Raw genomic sequence first — 16,206 nt, forward strand, 5'->3', positions numbered from 1 at the left:
CACAAATGCCTTTATAGGAGAGAGGTAGAGGGGTGCCTGCATGGCTCAGTCGGTTAAGCTCTGCCTTAGGCTCAGGTCATGATATTGGGTCCTGGGATCGAGTCCCATGTTGGGCTTCCTGCTCAGCAGGGAGCCTGTTTCTCCCTCTGCCCTTCCCTCTGCTCATGCTTTCTCTTTCTCTCTCTCAAATAAATAAATAAAATCTTTAAAAAAAAAAAAAGAGAGCAGTAGAGGTATGCTGTTGAGGACATATCTAGTAATGGAATTTCTGGGTCATAATTATATATATGCTCAAATTCAGTACATAATACTAAACAGTTTTTCAAAGAAGATAGACCAATTTATATTCTTACTGGCAGTGTATTAGAATTCTAGTTACTCCACATCCTTGCCACTTGATATTGTCAGTGTCTTTATTTTTAACTATGTTAGTGTTATATGAGATATGTTAGTGTTATCTCTTTGTGGTGTTAACTTTTTTCCCCTGATGACTAATGAGGGTGAGTTCCCTTCCAAATGCTTACTAGCCATCACATAAACTCTTTTGTGAAATGCCTATTGAAGTCTCTTTTTCATTTTTCTTTTGGACTGTTGGTCTTTTTCTTATTAATTTATATAAGTTTGTGTATATATTCTAGTTATAGGCTCTTTGTCACTTGTACCATACATGTTGTAAATATTTTCTTCCAAATATGTATGACATCTTTTGATAAGCAGAAGTTATTAAATTTAATGGAGTTTACTGTATCAAACTTTCTTATTTATGGTTATTGCTTTTTGTGTTCTGTTTTGGAAATCTTCTACTCCAACCTCATGGAAATATTCTCGTGTATTATCTTGTTATTGTTTTTCCTTTGACACCGAGATCAACAATTCACCTATAACTGATTTTTGTGTATATGGTGTGAGTTATAAGTCAGATTTTCTTTTCTTTTTTTCCTCTCTCACCTTCTTCCTTTTATTCTTTTTTTTTTCCGGCATGGTGATTTCTACTTGACCTACCTTAGAGTGTTTTTTTCTCTACTATTCTGCAGTACCAACTTTGTCACAAGTGAAGTGCCTGTGTCAGGGTCTATTTCTAGACTCTAATCAGTTTCTTTGGTGCATTTATCTATGCTTTTGCTAATGTGTTCAAACATTAAGAAATAATGTCCTTATTTCTTTAATTTTTTAATACTTCATTTTGTTTTTCTTCTTTAAGATGGTCTTAGCTGTTCTTGGATTTTCCATTTCCATATTAATTTTTGGAAAATCTCATCAATTTCTGTAGGAAAACTTTTCGGGACTTTGATTTTGGTTGCATTGAATCTATAGTTCAATTTGAGGAGATGAATTATTTAGAGTTGACTCTTGAACAACATGAGGGTCAGGGACACTGACCTCCATGCAGTTGAAAATCCATGTATAACTTTTGATTCCCTCCAAAATTTGCTACTAATGTCTACTGTTGACTGGAAGCTTTACTGATGACATAAACAGTTCATTAACACATATTTTGTATGCTATATGTATTATATACTGTATTCTTACAATAAAATAAAGGAAAATTAAAATCATAAGGAAATGAAAATATTTATAGTACTGTACATAAATTTATTGGAAAAAACTGTTGTATAAGTGAACCCACACAGTTCAAATTCATGTTATTTGATGGCCATCTGTGTGTGTGTGTGTGTGTGTGTGTGTGTATATATATATATCGTGAAGCAATAATATTTACCTATATAAATATATAAGTATAATATGAACATGCGTATTATAGTATTTATATATTTATATGTAAGTATACATACTTATTATACCTAAGTATATGTATCTCAGTATAATATACATATGTATATTATATAAATATAATAATGGAATAAAACTATGCCTTGCTTCTTTATGCTTTTACACTTACTTATTCTAAGCTTCTCTCCCTCTAGTTCTTAATTTTTTTCCTCTTCAAACTCACTTGAAGTAATCATCACCTCCTTCCCTAACACTTTCTCCCCACTCCCCTTATTTGCCACGTGTTTATATGAGATACTTCGTAGGCATCCTGGATGGGGCTTGGTACTGGAATATTATCTCTTGCTTCTCTTTTGCTCCAGGGTTGTGGCCATTAGTATTTGCTAAAAAGAGGACAATCAAATGAGGAACTAAGTATCGATTTTATCTAAGGCTTTCTGGTAATGAGTCTAAACTGGGAACTATTCTGGAACCCCCTCCTCCATCTCAAATTGAAGGCAGCATGTATGAAATGGAGAAGGTAACCTGCTTCATTCTAAGCAGACTGTGCCTAGGTGGGAATATGCATGGAAACTGGCAGCTTAAAGCCTCCAGAAAGGCACACTTAGGAAAGTGAGACAAATTATAGGCATTTAGCTGTGACTCTGTAGAAGTCGTCTCCAAATTGCATTGACTGCACAGTATCAATAAAAAACATGAACATCTATCACCAATGTTTGTGTATTTATTTATACATAAGCGTACTGTAATTTACTGTATAAATTCTACAATATACAAAAAGTTAAAAATGATAAGCAGTATTTTGCAAAATGATTTCCATGTTGTTTCTTAGTGGTACAGAGCTCAATAAGCACTACTGTTTTTGAAAAGCATGATTTAATATTTGTGATGTAGTAATTTGAAGGTCTCATTCTAAGGCAAATTTATTATTTCAGTATATGGTTTTTAATGCTATTGTATTTGAAAAAGATACTTTCAAAGATTTGAAATTTCAAATGGAAGAGGTGCATCTTGGTTGTGCTTAGTAAAATCACATTTCTCATTTTTCATTTCTATTTTACTTTTCAAAGTTTTTAGTCCAGATTTTATCAGTAAAATGTCGTCTTTTCTGAGTAATTAGTTCTGGCAAACTAATTGGAAGGCGTTGCATTTTTTATATTTGAAAGGAAAAATGGTCTCCTAACCTGCTGAAACCCTTCTTTTGTGAGATTTTTAAACAGATGAGGAAATGGTTTCTAAGTTGTTGAAGTGTGATACCACGAGCTTGTAGGGTGATCATAGCACATTTGCACGCACAGAATATAACACTGGATGAAAATATTTCCAATACTTTTCAAAATGTTCTTAACACAAGTTCATTTCAAAAAGAGTTATTTTCGGGGCGCCTGGGTGGCTCGGTTGAGCGACTGCCTTCGGCTCAGGTCATGATCCCGGGGTCCTGGGATAGAGTCCCACATCGGGCTCCCTGCTCGGCGGGAAGCCTGCTTCTCCCTCTCCCACTCCCCCTGCTTGTGTTCCTGCTCTCGCTCTCTCTCTCTCTGTCAAATAAATAAATAAAATCTTTAAAAAAAAAAAAAAAAGTCTATATATTCACTTACATTGTTCTGCACTTCTTCCCCAATGACCTTTTTGACCTACTCTCCCCCATTACAGTTTTATTTGGAAACCCACTAGCCTACGCGCTTAGCTTTTCCAGTATAATCCTACTTCTTAGCCCTAACAGAAACCTCAGTGTCTTTACATTAATATTTACTATGTGCTGGCACAACTATATGCCTGGCACTGTGCTGCTTCCAGCTTGAAGTGTTCTTGTCCTTAGGAAATTCAGTCTGGTGTTGAAGACAGAGAGGTGCGAAAAACAAGAACAAAAACAAAAAAAAACAATTACAGTTTCTCTATGAGAAGAACAACGGCTGAAAAAAGAGACTTTTATCTTTACTTTTTCTTTATCCAACCCAGATTTCCTACATGGGAAAAAAGAATAACTTATTTGATTGGTCAGATCTTCCCATTCATTCTGTAAACTACAAGTACCTGGAATTATTAACTCCAAAAAATATTTTTTAAATCCTCTTTCCCCTGCCTAACTCGGGAGCAATGACTCTTTTTTACCCTCTGTGGTTCTGTCCCCAGGAAACAAGGACACTCATAGCAAGGCCCAGGGATTATCTCCTAAAGTAGTGAAAGAAAATATTAGAATCTAACAATTTTCTTTAACAAATAAGAAAGTAAGCACATACAACTAACTATAAGCAGTAGACAAATATTCTGAGGAAAAGCGTGAGTTTTATACTCAGAGAGGTCGTACTACTGCCTTCATGAGTTCAGGGTATTGCATTTGTTAAGTGGATTGACCACTTAACTAAGTACTTACCTTAAGTAGCATATTCAGTGTGCTTTACAAATAGATGAGGACTGAGCATAAAAAATTTCATGGCAAAATATTTTTCAAAAGTTGGCAAACATAAAGATATACCATGTACTTTGGTCTTAGAAAAAGACAAATGTTCCAAATTTGCTAACCTTTTCTGGGATGACAAATAACTATCAACAGTATGTAAACTAGCAAATATTTTAAAATGGATATTTCTTAATCTGTCTTTTCAGAGTAAGGGAGTGACATTTTAATAAGTGTGAAAATAACTTTTTTTTTTTAAAGATTTTATTTATTTGACAGAGAGAGACACAGCGAGAGAGGGAACACAAGCAGGGGGAGTGGGAGAGGGAGAAGCAGCCTTCCCGCCGAGCAGGGAGCCCGATGTGGGACTCGATCCCAGGACCCTGGGAGCATGACCTGAGCCGAAGGCAGACGCTTAACGACTGAGCCACCCAGGCACCCGAATATATAGACTTTTAAAAGATGTGCCATGAGGGACTTTTACTGAGTGGGGCCAAAAGTGACATAGTAGAATTAACTGAAATAAAAATTCTCTTCAGGTTCAGGAGAAATTCTAGGTGGTATGAGTAGGCCTTATGAGACTACTCTTTAGAACTTTTGTTCAAGATTCTAATAGAATTTAGGCAAAGAGTTGTTTTGCTCATGTTGCTGCCACTGAAGAGAACTCTGCTCAAATAAGGAAAGTAAAAAGGTAGTGATCTGAGGGGGGAGAAGCAGTATTTTTGCCACATAGTTAAGGATAAATTGAGCATGAGTGTTCTAAAGGATTTTCCCCCCAATTATTTTGTATTTATTAAAATGCACATTCCAAGTAGACTTCCATTAGTAAGGTTATCATAACATTAGGAAGCATGAGGGTCCACATTGAATACACATATAATGTACCACAGTTTGGTGTTTTTGTGACAATATAGTAATTGTCACTCAGTTACCTTAAACTACAAATTATACAAATATATAAAAATCATACATATAAAACCCATTAAGCCAATCAGATGCAGCAATAGCAAAATGACCCAACATATGTTGTTTGTACAACAAATTTTTTCAGTACAACTCAAGTGTTTGTTATATACTTTGAAGCAAAAATTTCAACATAACTCAGGATTTATTACATACATCAAAAATTGAACAGTTGATTCTTGAAAAGACACAAAACAACAGATTCCTGGGAAGTTAATGTTTATAAGTAAGGCCATGTTGATTCAAGTTAGCAAAGGTTGGGGATAAATATAATTCTTTTCAAGTTAAATTTGTAATCGGTTTTCCCTATTCCCCTCACATCTCTCCTCCATTCACCTTCCTTCTGTTTCTCTTTAAAATCTATACGAAAATGTCTTGTAATTTTTAAAAGTTAACCATCATGTGTAGTGACCAGAGCCCTTAGGAACAAAGTTAAATACCAACCCACAAATATCTGTTAGCGAAGTTACTCTGGAGGAAATGAGACAACTCAACACCAAAAGCCATTGGTCCATTGCTCCATTCCCGTGTACTTGCTGTTCCAAATTATTAAATTGCAGTTCCTTCTGTGGCTGATTAACTGAATGAATATTGGAATAACTTGCAAGCAGGATCACTGCCATCTGTGGGATACAGTTCTTGGTCCATATCAGATTAAGACTAAAATGTGGTAATGATGGTCATTTTTAGTTAGCAAGCAGAGCTCATTATTCATGGTACTATGCCCTTCTCTCCTCTCTCATGATTCCCTGAATGATTTTATATTTGTTTACATTTTGCTTCTCTGCTAACTTACTGGTAACCTTACTGAGGGTAGGGATGAGATTTCTACTCATATTAATATTCCACTGCCTAGAATAATACCTTTTACTTAGTAGATTCTCATAAGATATTTGTTGAAATGAACTTTTATCTATTTCTTCTTTGCCTTCTAAAGTCTAATGTTAATTTATTTACATTGTAGATGCTGAGAAAAACTCTTAAAGGGTCTGAAAGTAAAGAACTGGAAATAACACCTGAAGTGCCAACTTTGATACCATTTGGGGACGTGGTATGTGAGACTCATCTTCCACAAACCTGTACAGATTATTTCTTAATTTATGTGAAGACCAGTTAATATTTATTATTTGATAATCAAAAAGTACATATAGAAAATGGTTCTCTCTGATAACATTTATGAATTGTTCATTTTTTCATCAAGTCAGAAGAGCATTCTGTAATCACTGAAATTATGGAAAGCATCTTGATTCACAGGAAAAAAAAAAAATGTTCCCTATGTAGGGATTCCCAGACTCTAGTTACATCAGAATCGTCTAGTATACTTTTTAAAAACATTGATTCTTGGGGCGCCTGGGTGGCTCAGTCGTTAAGCATCTGCCTTCGGCTCAGGTCATGGTCCCGGGGTCCTGGGATCGAGCCCTGCATCGGGCTCCCTGCTCAGCAAGAAGCCTGCTTCTCCCTCTCCCACTCCCCCTGCTTGTGTTCCCTCTCTCGCTGTCTCTCTCTCTGTCAAATAAATAAATAAAATCTTTAAAAAATAAATAAATAAATAAATAATAAAAACATTGATTCTCGGCCCTCACCTAAGATCTGCTAACTTAGAATCTGGGAATGGGGCCTAAGATTCAGTATTTTTATTGTGCTGGGCAGGTGACTGTATTTATTGTCAGATTTAGGAGGCTTTGAGCTATGATTGGAAAATTGACCCCACACCTTTCCCTCAAGTCCCAGGAACAAAAGCAAACATACTCATGAATCATACATACACACAAACACACAGGTAGGACCCAATATCTGGGCTGAGAACCAGAAAAAAATCTGTTTTTTCCTTTGGGTGCTATAGAATATAGGACATGAGGATCTATGTACATTCAGAACTATCAAATATTGTGACATTCTTTTACAGTTATCTCTCTTCCTGAACATCATTAGAATAGTTAATGGGTATGAAGTGAGAGAATTTCTCTTGGCCTTCTTCTCTAGATCCTATCATATACTATACATTTTCTTGATTAAAAAATATATGATTTATTTAACACCATGATTTTTTGGGGGAAAAGTAAAACTGTATTAATGTATACATTTTGTTTTTACAAAACGAGCACAGTGTGCATTTATCCACATAACTTTATAACGCTTTCGTATATCACAGTCAAAGTCACTGTTCGAATCTACTTAGAAAAAGATTACTTGAAATCACTTTTGGCTGTAAGGTATCATGCATGCCATTATGTTGACGTACTGATTTCCGTAACCCATACTCTTGAGTATGACATCTACAGTCCTTCAGAATTGATACTTTGATTTCATTCACACTTCCTAACTTCGTAGTTTGTATTTTCCTTAGTTGAATTACATATTGCTAGATATTAATAACCTTCTTTTAAAAGTCCGCTGGAAGTTTTTGACAGATGTTTGGCATGTGATAGCTCCTCTCGGTGTATGATTTGTCACGTGACTTTCTCTCTGAAAGTTCTTTGATTTATTCTGAGGTATTTGGCAAGGCTTGTCCAAGTGTCTGCAATGAGAGCTACATCACAACCCACTATTCCTCTTTCTGATAGAGCCCTTTTTTGGAAAAAGTGCGTAAAAGCCTGTCTTAAAATTGGGTGCCTAAAGTGCTTTTGCAAACACCCTTCTAGTTGCTTTCCTGTTTTACATGCATGTTGGGGGGTTGGTGAAGATGTTGACATGTTTATAGCATTGGGCCACAGATGGGTCTCAGAATTTGTGGCAACATTTGTTATCCATAGCCTGTGAATGGTCATCATTATGTTTTTAAGTGTTAAATACTTTTCTACATTTGAAAAACCATGAGAGACTCTTAACTCTAGGAAACAAACTGAGGGTTGCTGGAGGGGAGGTGGGTGGGGAGATGGGGTAACTGGGTGATGGGCATTAAGGAGGGCTTGTGATGTGAGGAGCACTGGGTGTATATGCAACTGATGAATCACTGACCTCTACCTCTGAAACTAATGATGTACTTATTATATGTTGGCTAATTGAATTTAAATAAAAATATATTTGAATAGAAATTTTTCTTTTTTCTTTTATATGGATCTATGATATAAAAGTATAAAGAGCTATCAAAAGATAAGGAAAGTTAGGGTAGTTGCCCATGGCTTCATGTTCAATACTTGGCAGGCAGGCAATGATTTATGACAGAATGTTAATGTATAGCGTTATGCAATCCAACATTGTAGTTATACTGCCCTGTTTTACCCTCCTCATATATAACTCTGATTTTAAGAAATAAAAATGATTCATGGAATCACCTATGGCGGTACCATTTAAAATCCTGCCTAGATCATGTTATATGCCTTACACCCCTTTGCATTTGAAAACTTAGAACCTTTCCTTTAACATAACATTTCATATCAAAGTTTCCTTAAGAAGTAGACCACAGTACTTTCTTCTTTGGATTTCATCATTCATATGACATAGTCTTTTACTTAAATCCTGGATGCTAATTTCTTTTTCTGTATTATTTTAAAACCAAATCTTTAAAATTATTTACATACATTTAAAAATACTATTGGGTCATTTATTTTGTTTTACAGTGTTTAACATAATATTGCTATTGTTTTTACTTGGTTTTTAAGACCAAACATGGCTAAATATATTTGGCTGAAAGTGCAAATCAGTATTCAAATATTCCTGTGTTTATTTTTTATTTGATTTTATGCTTAAGCAGGAGATATAATTTTATTTAACATTTAGAAATACTTTGTACAGAGAGAAGGAATATTTCACAGTCCTTGGGATGTTGTAGTGGATGAATGATTGTTGAATGAATAGAGTGGTTTTAGGATACTGGATAAAAAAGCCCATCTGAGGCAAGGCATATTTTTTATTATTATATGCAGGATGCTACACTTTGTCAATTCTCACCTAATATAAAATAACAATGATTCAAAGAGTGATGGTTAGATTTAAGTTAGTGCTTTTTTCTTTCTTCTTCTTCTTCTTTTTTTTTTTTTTTGCTTTCTATTCTTGTTCATTTTAATTTTACTTTGAATAAATCCTGCCTATTTTTCTTCTGTATTTCTCTTTTCTGGTGTTTTCCCTTAACTAGATATTTCTAATGAGAAACAATATTTTTAATAAGAGAAATTAGCAAAGTGGAGCTTTTAAAAATACATAGTTTGGTATAGAATAAAATGGAAGGAAAGTTAACTTTTAAAAACTCATTTGCTGTGTTTTTATTTTGATTGTTTTAGGTTGGCTGCCTTGCTGTTCATATAAAGAACTGCAGACATTTCACGCCTAGGAGTATCCTTTCTTTTGATTTAAGAACCATACCATGATCATATATGTCTGTTTCAGTTACATATTGCTGCCTTAAAACACTCCACGGCTTAGTGGCTTAAAACCTTCACCATTTTATTATCAATCACTGTGTGTATTCACTAGGCGCCACTTGTCCCCATGATCACAGCAGGCTCTGCGGTCAGCTGGCAGTTCAAAAGGGCTAGAATATCTAAAATGGCTCATTTACGTGTCTGGTGTTTTAGTGAGGATGCCTGGAAGACTGGACTTAGCTGGGAAGCTGAAATGGTTAGACCTTTCTCTCTTTCCGTAGAGTCCCAAGGTCTTGTTTTTCCATCATATTTTTTTTTCTGCATTAATTTTGATCTTTTAAAAAATATTACATTAAAATATTATTTATTTTGATTACTGAAGTTTTGGGTGTCCCCTTAAATTTTGGACCATGGCTGGTGCCGCTCTTACCCTGTCCTAGACCCAGCCCTGGTCATGTCCAGTGCACATTAAAGTAGTCACAGGGCCAGGCCGGATTCAAGAGCAGAGGAAAATAAACACCATCTTTTGATGTGCAAAGTGATGAAAGTTTTTCACCCATCCATAATCCACCTCAATCACTATATGAGTTTAAGGAAAAATATATATCTTACCAAAAAAAAGGAAAAATATATATCTTAGATGATACTACTAATTATTTCTAAGTAATAATTGTGCTATCTTAAACATTGTTTGAAGGATTTACTTATCTTGGTGCCTTTAAATAAACTGATTGCTCATTATCAGATTTTTCATGGCATAAAACCAGTTTCATTATGAAGACTTGGTGTTTCTTTTTTATATGAAGTGAATTTTTTTTTTTTTAAGATTTTATTTATTTTTACGAGAGAGAGAGCACGAGTGGGGAGGGTAGAGGCAGAGGAAGAAGCAGACTCCCCGCTGAGCAGGGACCCCGATGTGGGACTACATCCCAGGACCCTGGGGTCATGACATGAGCCGAAGGCAGACGCTTAACTGACTGAGCCAGCCAGATGCTCCTATAAAGTGAATTATTGAAGAGAATTCTGCATAAAGAGATTTTTGAAGATAATTAGTTAAATCATAAAAACAAAGTTGTTTTATTTTTATTTTATTTTATTTTAATATTATCTTAGTCACCATACATCACTAGTTTTTGATATAGTGATCCATGAACAAAATTGTTTTAATGCATAGAGTGCTATGAAAGACAAAAATACAGTATAGTATACTGAAGTATATAGTGAAATGAATAAGAGAATAGAAAACTGCTTTAAATTTTGCTGTCTTAATGTTAAAAATAACTCAAGTGACTTTTGAATTTTTGCATTTCCACATAATTATGCTTAGAAAAGTTTTTAACTATATATTGCAAATATTTAGTCACCTTAAAAATAATACGTAGAGGGGCTCCTGGGTGGCTCAGTTGGTTAAGCATCTGAGTCTTGATTTCGGCTCAGGTAATGATCTCAGGGTCACTCACACTGGGCGTGGAGCCTGCTTAAGATTCTCCCCCCTCACTACCACCCTGCCGCTAGCACTCTCGCTCTCTCTCAAAAAAAAAAAAAAAAAGAAAATATACAGAAACATTTACAAAAGATTGTAATTGAAATGTGAGGATGGAAATACGAGAAGTGATCTAAAGAATAATCAACCTTCCTTTTTCTACTTACGTTGTGCCTACCATCGATGGGCAAAAATACTATTTTAAAAGACTTTAAAATTGTTAAATATGCTCTACAATTACCTTCTTTATTTGTTTGTTTGATTCTTAGGTTTTGCCTGAATTGCTTAATGGATTAATTTTATAGTGTGTTATTGTACAATTATAACAAAATTTGTTTCCTCAATATCTGTGTATTTTCAGTCAGTTTATATTACAGTAATTTGTTCATTCGCATCTCTATAAACAACATTGTGAAATGTACAAAAATGTGTAGCTTGCTATCCCCAAATGATGAAAAGAACACTACAATTAATTTTGATGACATAAAGTACTTTTCTGTACAGGTAATGTTAAAGTTCTCTTCTGGATATAAGAATGCATTTTTATAGTTTCAAATAATCTACACTAATTATATCCCTTTTTAGGGATAGGAAAGAAACAAATGCAGTGCCTTTTTATTTGATATTTTACAATATTTTACTTCTGTACTATGGGCTATATTGTTGTTGTTTTTTTTAATAAACAACTTACTAGAAAATGCATAATCTTGATGATCTTCTTCCCTAGGAGCTTACTGTCTGTGGTTCTGCGTGTTCGTCAAACATGCATTTTTCTCTATCTTGCTCTCCTCCTCTCTATCCTCTTCCCCCCTGTCTTAGCTTGGGCTGCTGAATGACCATAGATGGGGTGGCTGAAACAACAGACATTCATTCCTCAGCTTTCTGGAGGCTAGGAAGTTTCGGGATCAGGGTTCTGGCAGATCCGGTGTCTGGTGAGAGTCTGCGCGCTGATTTCCTGATGGTCATCTTTTCATTGTATAGTGACATGGCAGAGAGCAAAGAGATCCTCTTTCTTGGGTCTCTTCTAGTAAGGGCACTAATCCAACGCATGAGGGCTCTACCCTTATGACCTAACTCCCTCCCCAACACCACATCTACAAATACCATCACATTGGGGATTTAGGCTTCAACATGCCAATTTTGAGGGGATGCAAAGGTTCAGAGCATACCCTTTCTCTTTTTTTCATTTCCTCCTCATTTCCCTCTCTCCTTTCTTCTTATATAAACTCTAATTGTTTTTGCATGGATTAACTTATTTAGTCTTTATAACAACCCCCCCAAAATATATATATTCTCTTACTATAATCCTCATTTTGCAAATGAGGAAACAGGTACTGTTAGGTAGAAGAACTTTCTTAAGGTCCTAGAACTAGTAAGTGGTGGAGCTGGGAATGGAGTCAGTCTGGCTTCAGACTACACTTTATTAAGCTTCCTCTCACACCAGAGCTTCCTATGCTGAGTTTGCATCTCTTTGTAGCTAAGCTTCTTAGAATCTTAAATGTATCTCAGAGTTTTCTTTAAGTGAGCAACACTATTTCATGTAGCTGTAGGATTCATTGATTAGCCCAGTTGTTAGTCCTAATAGTTTTATTATATTGGTTAAATTTTAGTGAAATCCTAAAACATTTCCTCAATGCTCTATATTTTTTAACCTTCAATTTTAACCTTCAAAACTTTATTTTGCTTAAGTCTTGAGTACTGAAGATAGTTCTTTAAGCATAGTTTAAAAAAAAAAAGGCATAGTTTTGCTAAAGGCAATCTATACTATTTGTTTTACTTTGCAAATAGTTTTCCTGAGCTTGCCAAATTTTTAAGAATTTTGTGGGTGTATGTCCACTTAAATAAAACTTTTTGTTTTCTTGAGAAAGCAATGCAGAACAGAGTCAAAAATTTAGGATTGGTTAGTTTGAATAATTCCCTGCAGGCTTTAGGCTGTAGGGTCATCCCTAGTTGCTTGGTTCCTGGTCTCAGGATGATTTAGGGCCAGGGAAATACTGGCTCCATGTGAGAGTTAGATAAGGAAGTGGTTAGGGCTATAATTTTGGGATTAGTTTGCATATGAAAGACGTGCTTCCATCTCACTAAACCCTTGCTGTCTCTAGGAGCTGGCTAGCCCAGGGAGAGAACGTCTGTCTCTGGCCAGGCTTTTTAAGATGTCAAAACATCATAAAATTCAGAAAAGAAGATTAAACATGGGAGAAAAAGTTGTTTTTCTTTGCTTTAACCATTGTAGAGCTGTTTGATTTTCAAACTGTGTATTTATATAACTAGGATAAAATAAAATACATTTTATACTTTGGGATACTTTTACCAATAAGTTACTGAACAAAGACTGAGAAGGATGTTGGATGTCTTTTCATACTCACTATTTGTATTGCCTAGATTATCTGGGCTAGATATTGGATTACCTTTTATAATACAGTTTCAGTAGAGTGTTGAGGCTAAACTTTTGTGTAGAGTTAGAGAATGTAGGCAGTACATGTTTCAAAAGACCGTAATTGATGTTACACATAAACAACGTCCTGATTTTTGTTGACATTAGGGTATATGTGACCATGCGATTGAAAAGTTATAAGGCTAATAACATGTGAAAACTAACCATTAAGCATGTATATAACAAAATCTAGTTTATGGATGTACTTATTCAGAAATTATATCTGAAATTCAGACTGAAAATGTGATAATTCTTTTCATATGTATTTTGTATCAAGGTTCCTAGGCGTCAAGATGATGAGCGGAATAATATTTACTTGGAACTAATGCAATATAAAAATACAGAAAAATATCCTCTCTTTTTAGGGAGTGTTCAGGTACACCTTTATGATGTAATTCAGGTAAGGATCAAGGTTATTTTTTTCACTGTGGTATCACATTGTCCAGTTGGTATTTGTTGTTATTATTTATCTGTATCTGACAGACTCCTTTTGGTTTATTATCTACCTTCAAACTTATATGCTTTGGAAACAGTGTCTCCCTCTGGCTATATTAAAAAAAAAAAAAAAGAGTTGGCTTGGAACAGCCTAATATTTTAAAAATTGATTGTGTGGAAGGGCAACCTAGAGGACTAATAAGCATGTTTTATTATGTTTTCTGGAATGTTTTTAAACAGGACTCAGACCACAGACTCTCTTAGTTGACAGCCCAAATTTGAGTTCTTTTCTCCTTAGCTGGGCTGCTTGCAGTCTGCTGGGGCTGTGTTGTTTGGGGTCAGCCAGAGTTGGGGGCAGGGTTTGTACACACATTTTGTCATTCCTTCTCTCTTGCTTTCTCCTGTCTAGGATTACCCTCTCCCTTTCCAGCAGCCATACTGCCCTGGACTCAAAGGAAGAGAACTAACTGATTAGTGAACAAATATAAACCATCTGAAGGATTTTCAGGGATGTTTGTTAGGAGGCAAAGCAAGGGAGCCTTCGAAGACTAATGGAGTTACATGAAAGGACATAGGAGCCAGATTGCAGGGGCTCCTGTTGGCCAATTTCAGGATAATTTGAATATCAAAAACATCATTACAAATTCTGAATAAAGAAAAATCCATAAATCTTGGTGATCTTAAGAAAAAAAAAAGGGGTAGGGGAAGAAAAATGGAATTTAAAAACTTTTAAACAGGGGCGCCTGGGTGGCTCAGTCAGTTAAGCAGCTGCCTTCGGCTCAGGTGATGATCCCAGGGTCCTGGGATAGAGCCCCGCATCGGGCTCTCTGCTCAGCAGAGAGCCTGCTTCTCCCTCTCCCTCTGCCTGCCGCTCTGTCTACTTGTGATCTCTCTCTCTGTCAAATAAATAAATGAAATCTTTAAAAAATAAATAAATAAAAACTTTTAAACAGAAGAATGTCAGTGTAGAAAGAATGATAGAATTACAGATTGACCATTTTTGCAATTCTTTATAGTGAATGATGATTAGTTCAATCAAGACTTAAAATGCTACTTAAAATATTAGGTAAAAGGTTTTTGGGGAGCAAGATATTTTCACACCACTGTAACAGTCTACAGATTAATCGTTGCAAAGGGGTAAAGGTGCCTCTACAATAGAGAGACGTTTTGGTTACCACTTCAACCAAGAGCTTGAACTTAGCATAAGTAATTATGGACAACTTAACATCATATGCTTCCTATGGCAGTACAATATGAAGTATACAGCGTTACCTGTGAATCGTTCTCATCAAAAATGTTTACCCCAAATCTAACCAAGCCGAGTCTAGATCTAACTTTTAGTTTATAGGAATTTAGGGGATAGGGAAAAACTTAATACCATGATGATATATGATAAATACATAATGTGGAACATATCAGCTTAGATTCTTTAAAAAGTTAAGGTCAGGGGCGCCTGGGTGGCTCAATCATTTAATTGTCTGACTTTTGATTTCAGCTCAGATCATGATCTCAGGGTCATGGGATCAAGCCCCAAGTTGGGCTCTGTGCTCAGCAGGAAGTCTGCTTGAGATTCTCCCTCTCCCTGCTCTCATGCTCACTTGCTCTCTCTAAAATAAATAAATAAAGCTTTAAATTTGTCGATGGCTATTTGGATCGTTTTCTGTTTTTTTACTATTATGCTCGTTGTTGCAGTGAATTTTCTTGAACCTACCTTCCAGTGCATTTCTGCAAAAAGTGTCTACATTATGATGAATTCCTCTCTCTGAGTCTCTGATGAATTGCTACATCATATGGTAAAAAGACCATTATTATTTAATGGACAGAGTCGTCAGGGAAAGCAGTTTTGGTTATTTATGGATTTCCCCAAAAAGTCTTAGGATTTTAGCTGTGATGTGTTCAAGATATGCTGTCTGTGTGTAATATCTGTCAGCATCCTTCTGTAGGCACTTCTACCTTAAGAATTGTTTCATTTTACTTATTAGAATCCCTCAGTTACCCTCTTTTGGTCAAAACTCAGATCCCAGAAGTACAAAGCTAACCATAAGGAGTTTGGTGCTTTTTGGATTTTTGTTTTTGTTTTAGTTTTGATGCAGTTTCATTAGCTGGATGTTACCTTGGAGAGATGACTGTATAATAATATCCAAACATCTAGACATCAAACAGTAGAGGAAAACAAGAACTATGAGACAATCACAAATATAGTAATTTTTTTTTAAAGATTTTGTTTATTTGTCAGAGAGAGAGAGAGAGCGTGCGCAAACAAGCAGGGGGAGTGGCAGGCAGAGGGAGAAGCAGGCTCCCTGCCGAGCAGGGAGCCCAAAGCAGGCTTGATCCCAGGACCCCGGGGTCATGACCTGAGCTAATGGCAAATGCTTAACAGACTGAGCCACCCAGGTGCCCCAATAATAAATTTTTTGAATCCACTTTGTATCCACTCTATTTAAACTAGGCCTAACGGAGA

General features: G+C 35.6%; 1 protein-coding gene across 1 annotated transcript in view; it reads left to right on the plus strand.

Annotated features, from left to right (window-relative positions):
• The window catches only part of C2CD6 (C2 calcium dependent domain containing 6), a 146,095-nt gene that overhangs the window by 23,939 nt on the left and 105,950 nt on the right, over positions 1-16,206 (plus strand). Inside the window, exons 2-5 of the mRNA XM_032403562.1 lie at positions 6,057-6,143; positions 9,313-9,364; positions 11,238-11,380; positions 13,588-13,710. Coding sequence (XP_032259453.1) covers positions 6,057-6,143; positions 9,313-9,364; positions 11,238-11,380; positions 13,588-13,710 — 405 coding nt within the window. The remainder of the gene's footprint in view (positions 1-6,056; positions 6,144-9,312; positions 9,365-11,237; positions 11,381-13,587; positions 13,711-16,206) is intronic.

The sequence above is a fragment of the Phoca vitulina genome, unplaced genomic scaffold, assembly GCF_004348235.1.
Source record: "Phoca vitulina isolate PV1807 unplaced genomic scaffold, GSC_HSeal_1.0 scaffold1, whole genome shotgun sequence".
NCBI classification, from domain to species: Eukaryota; Metazoa; Chordata; class Mammalia; order Carnivora; family Phocidae; genus Phoca; species Phoca vitulina.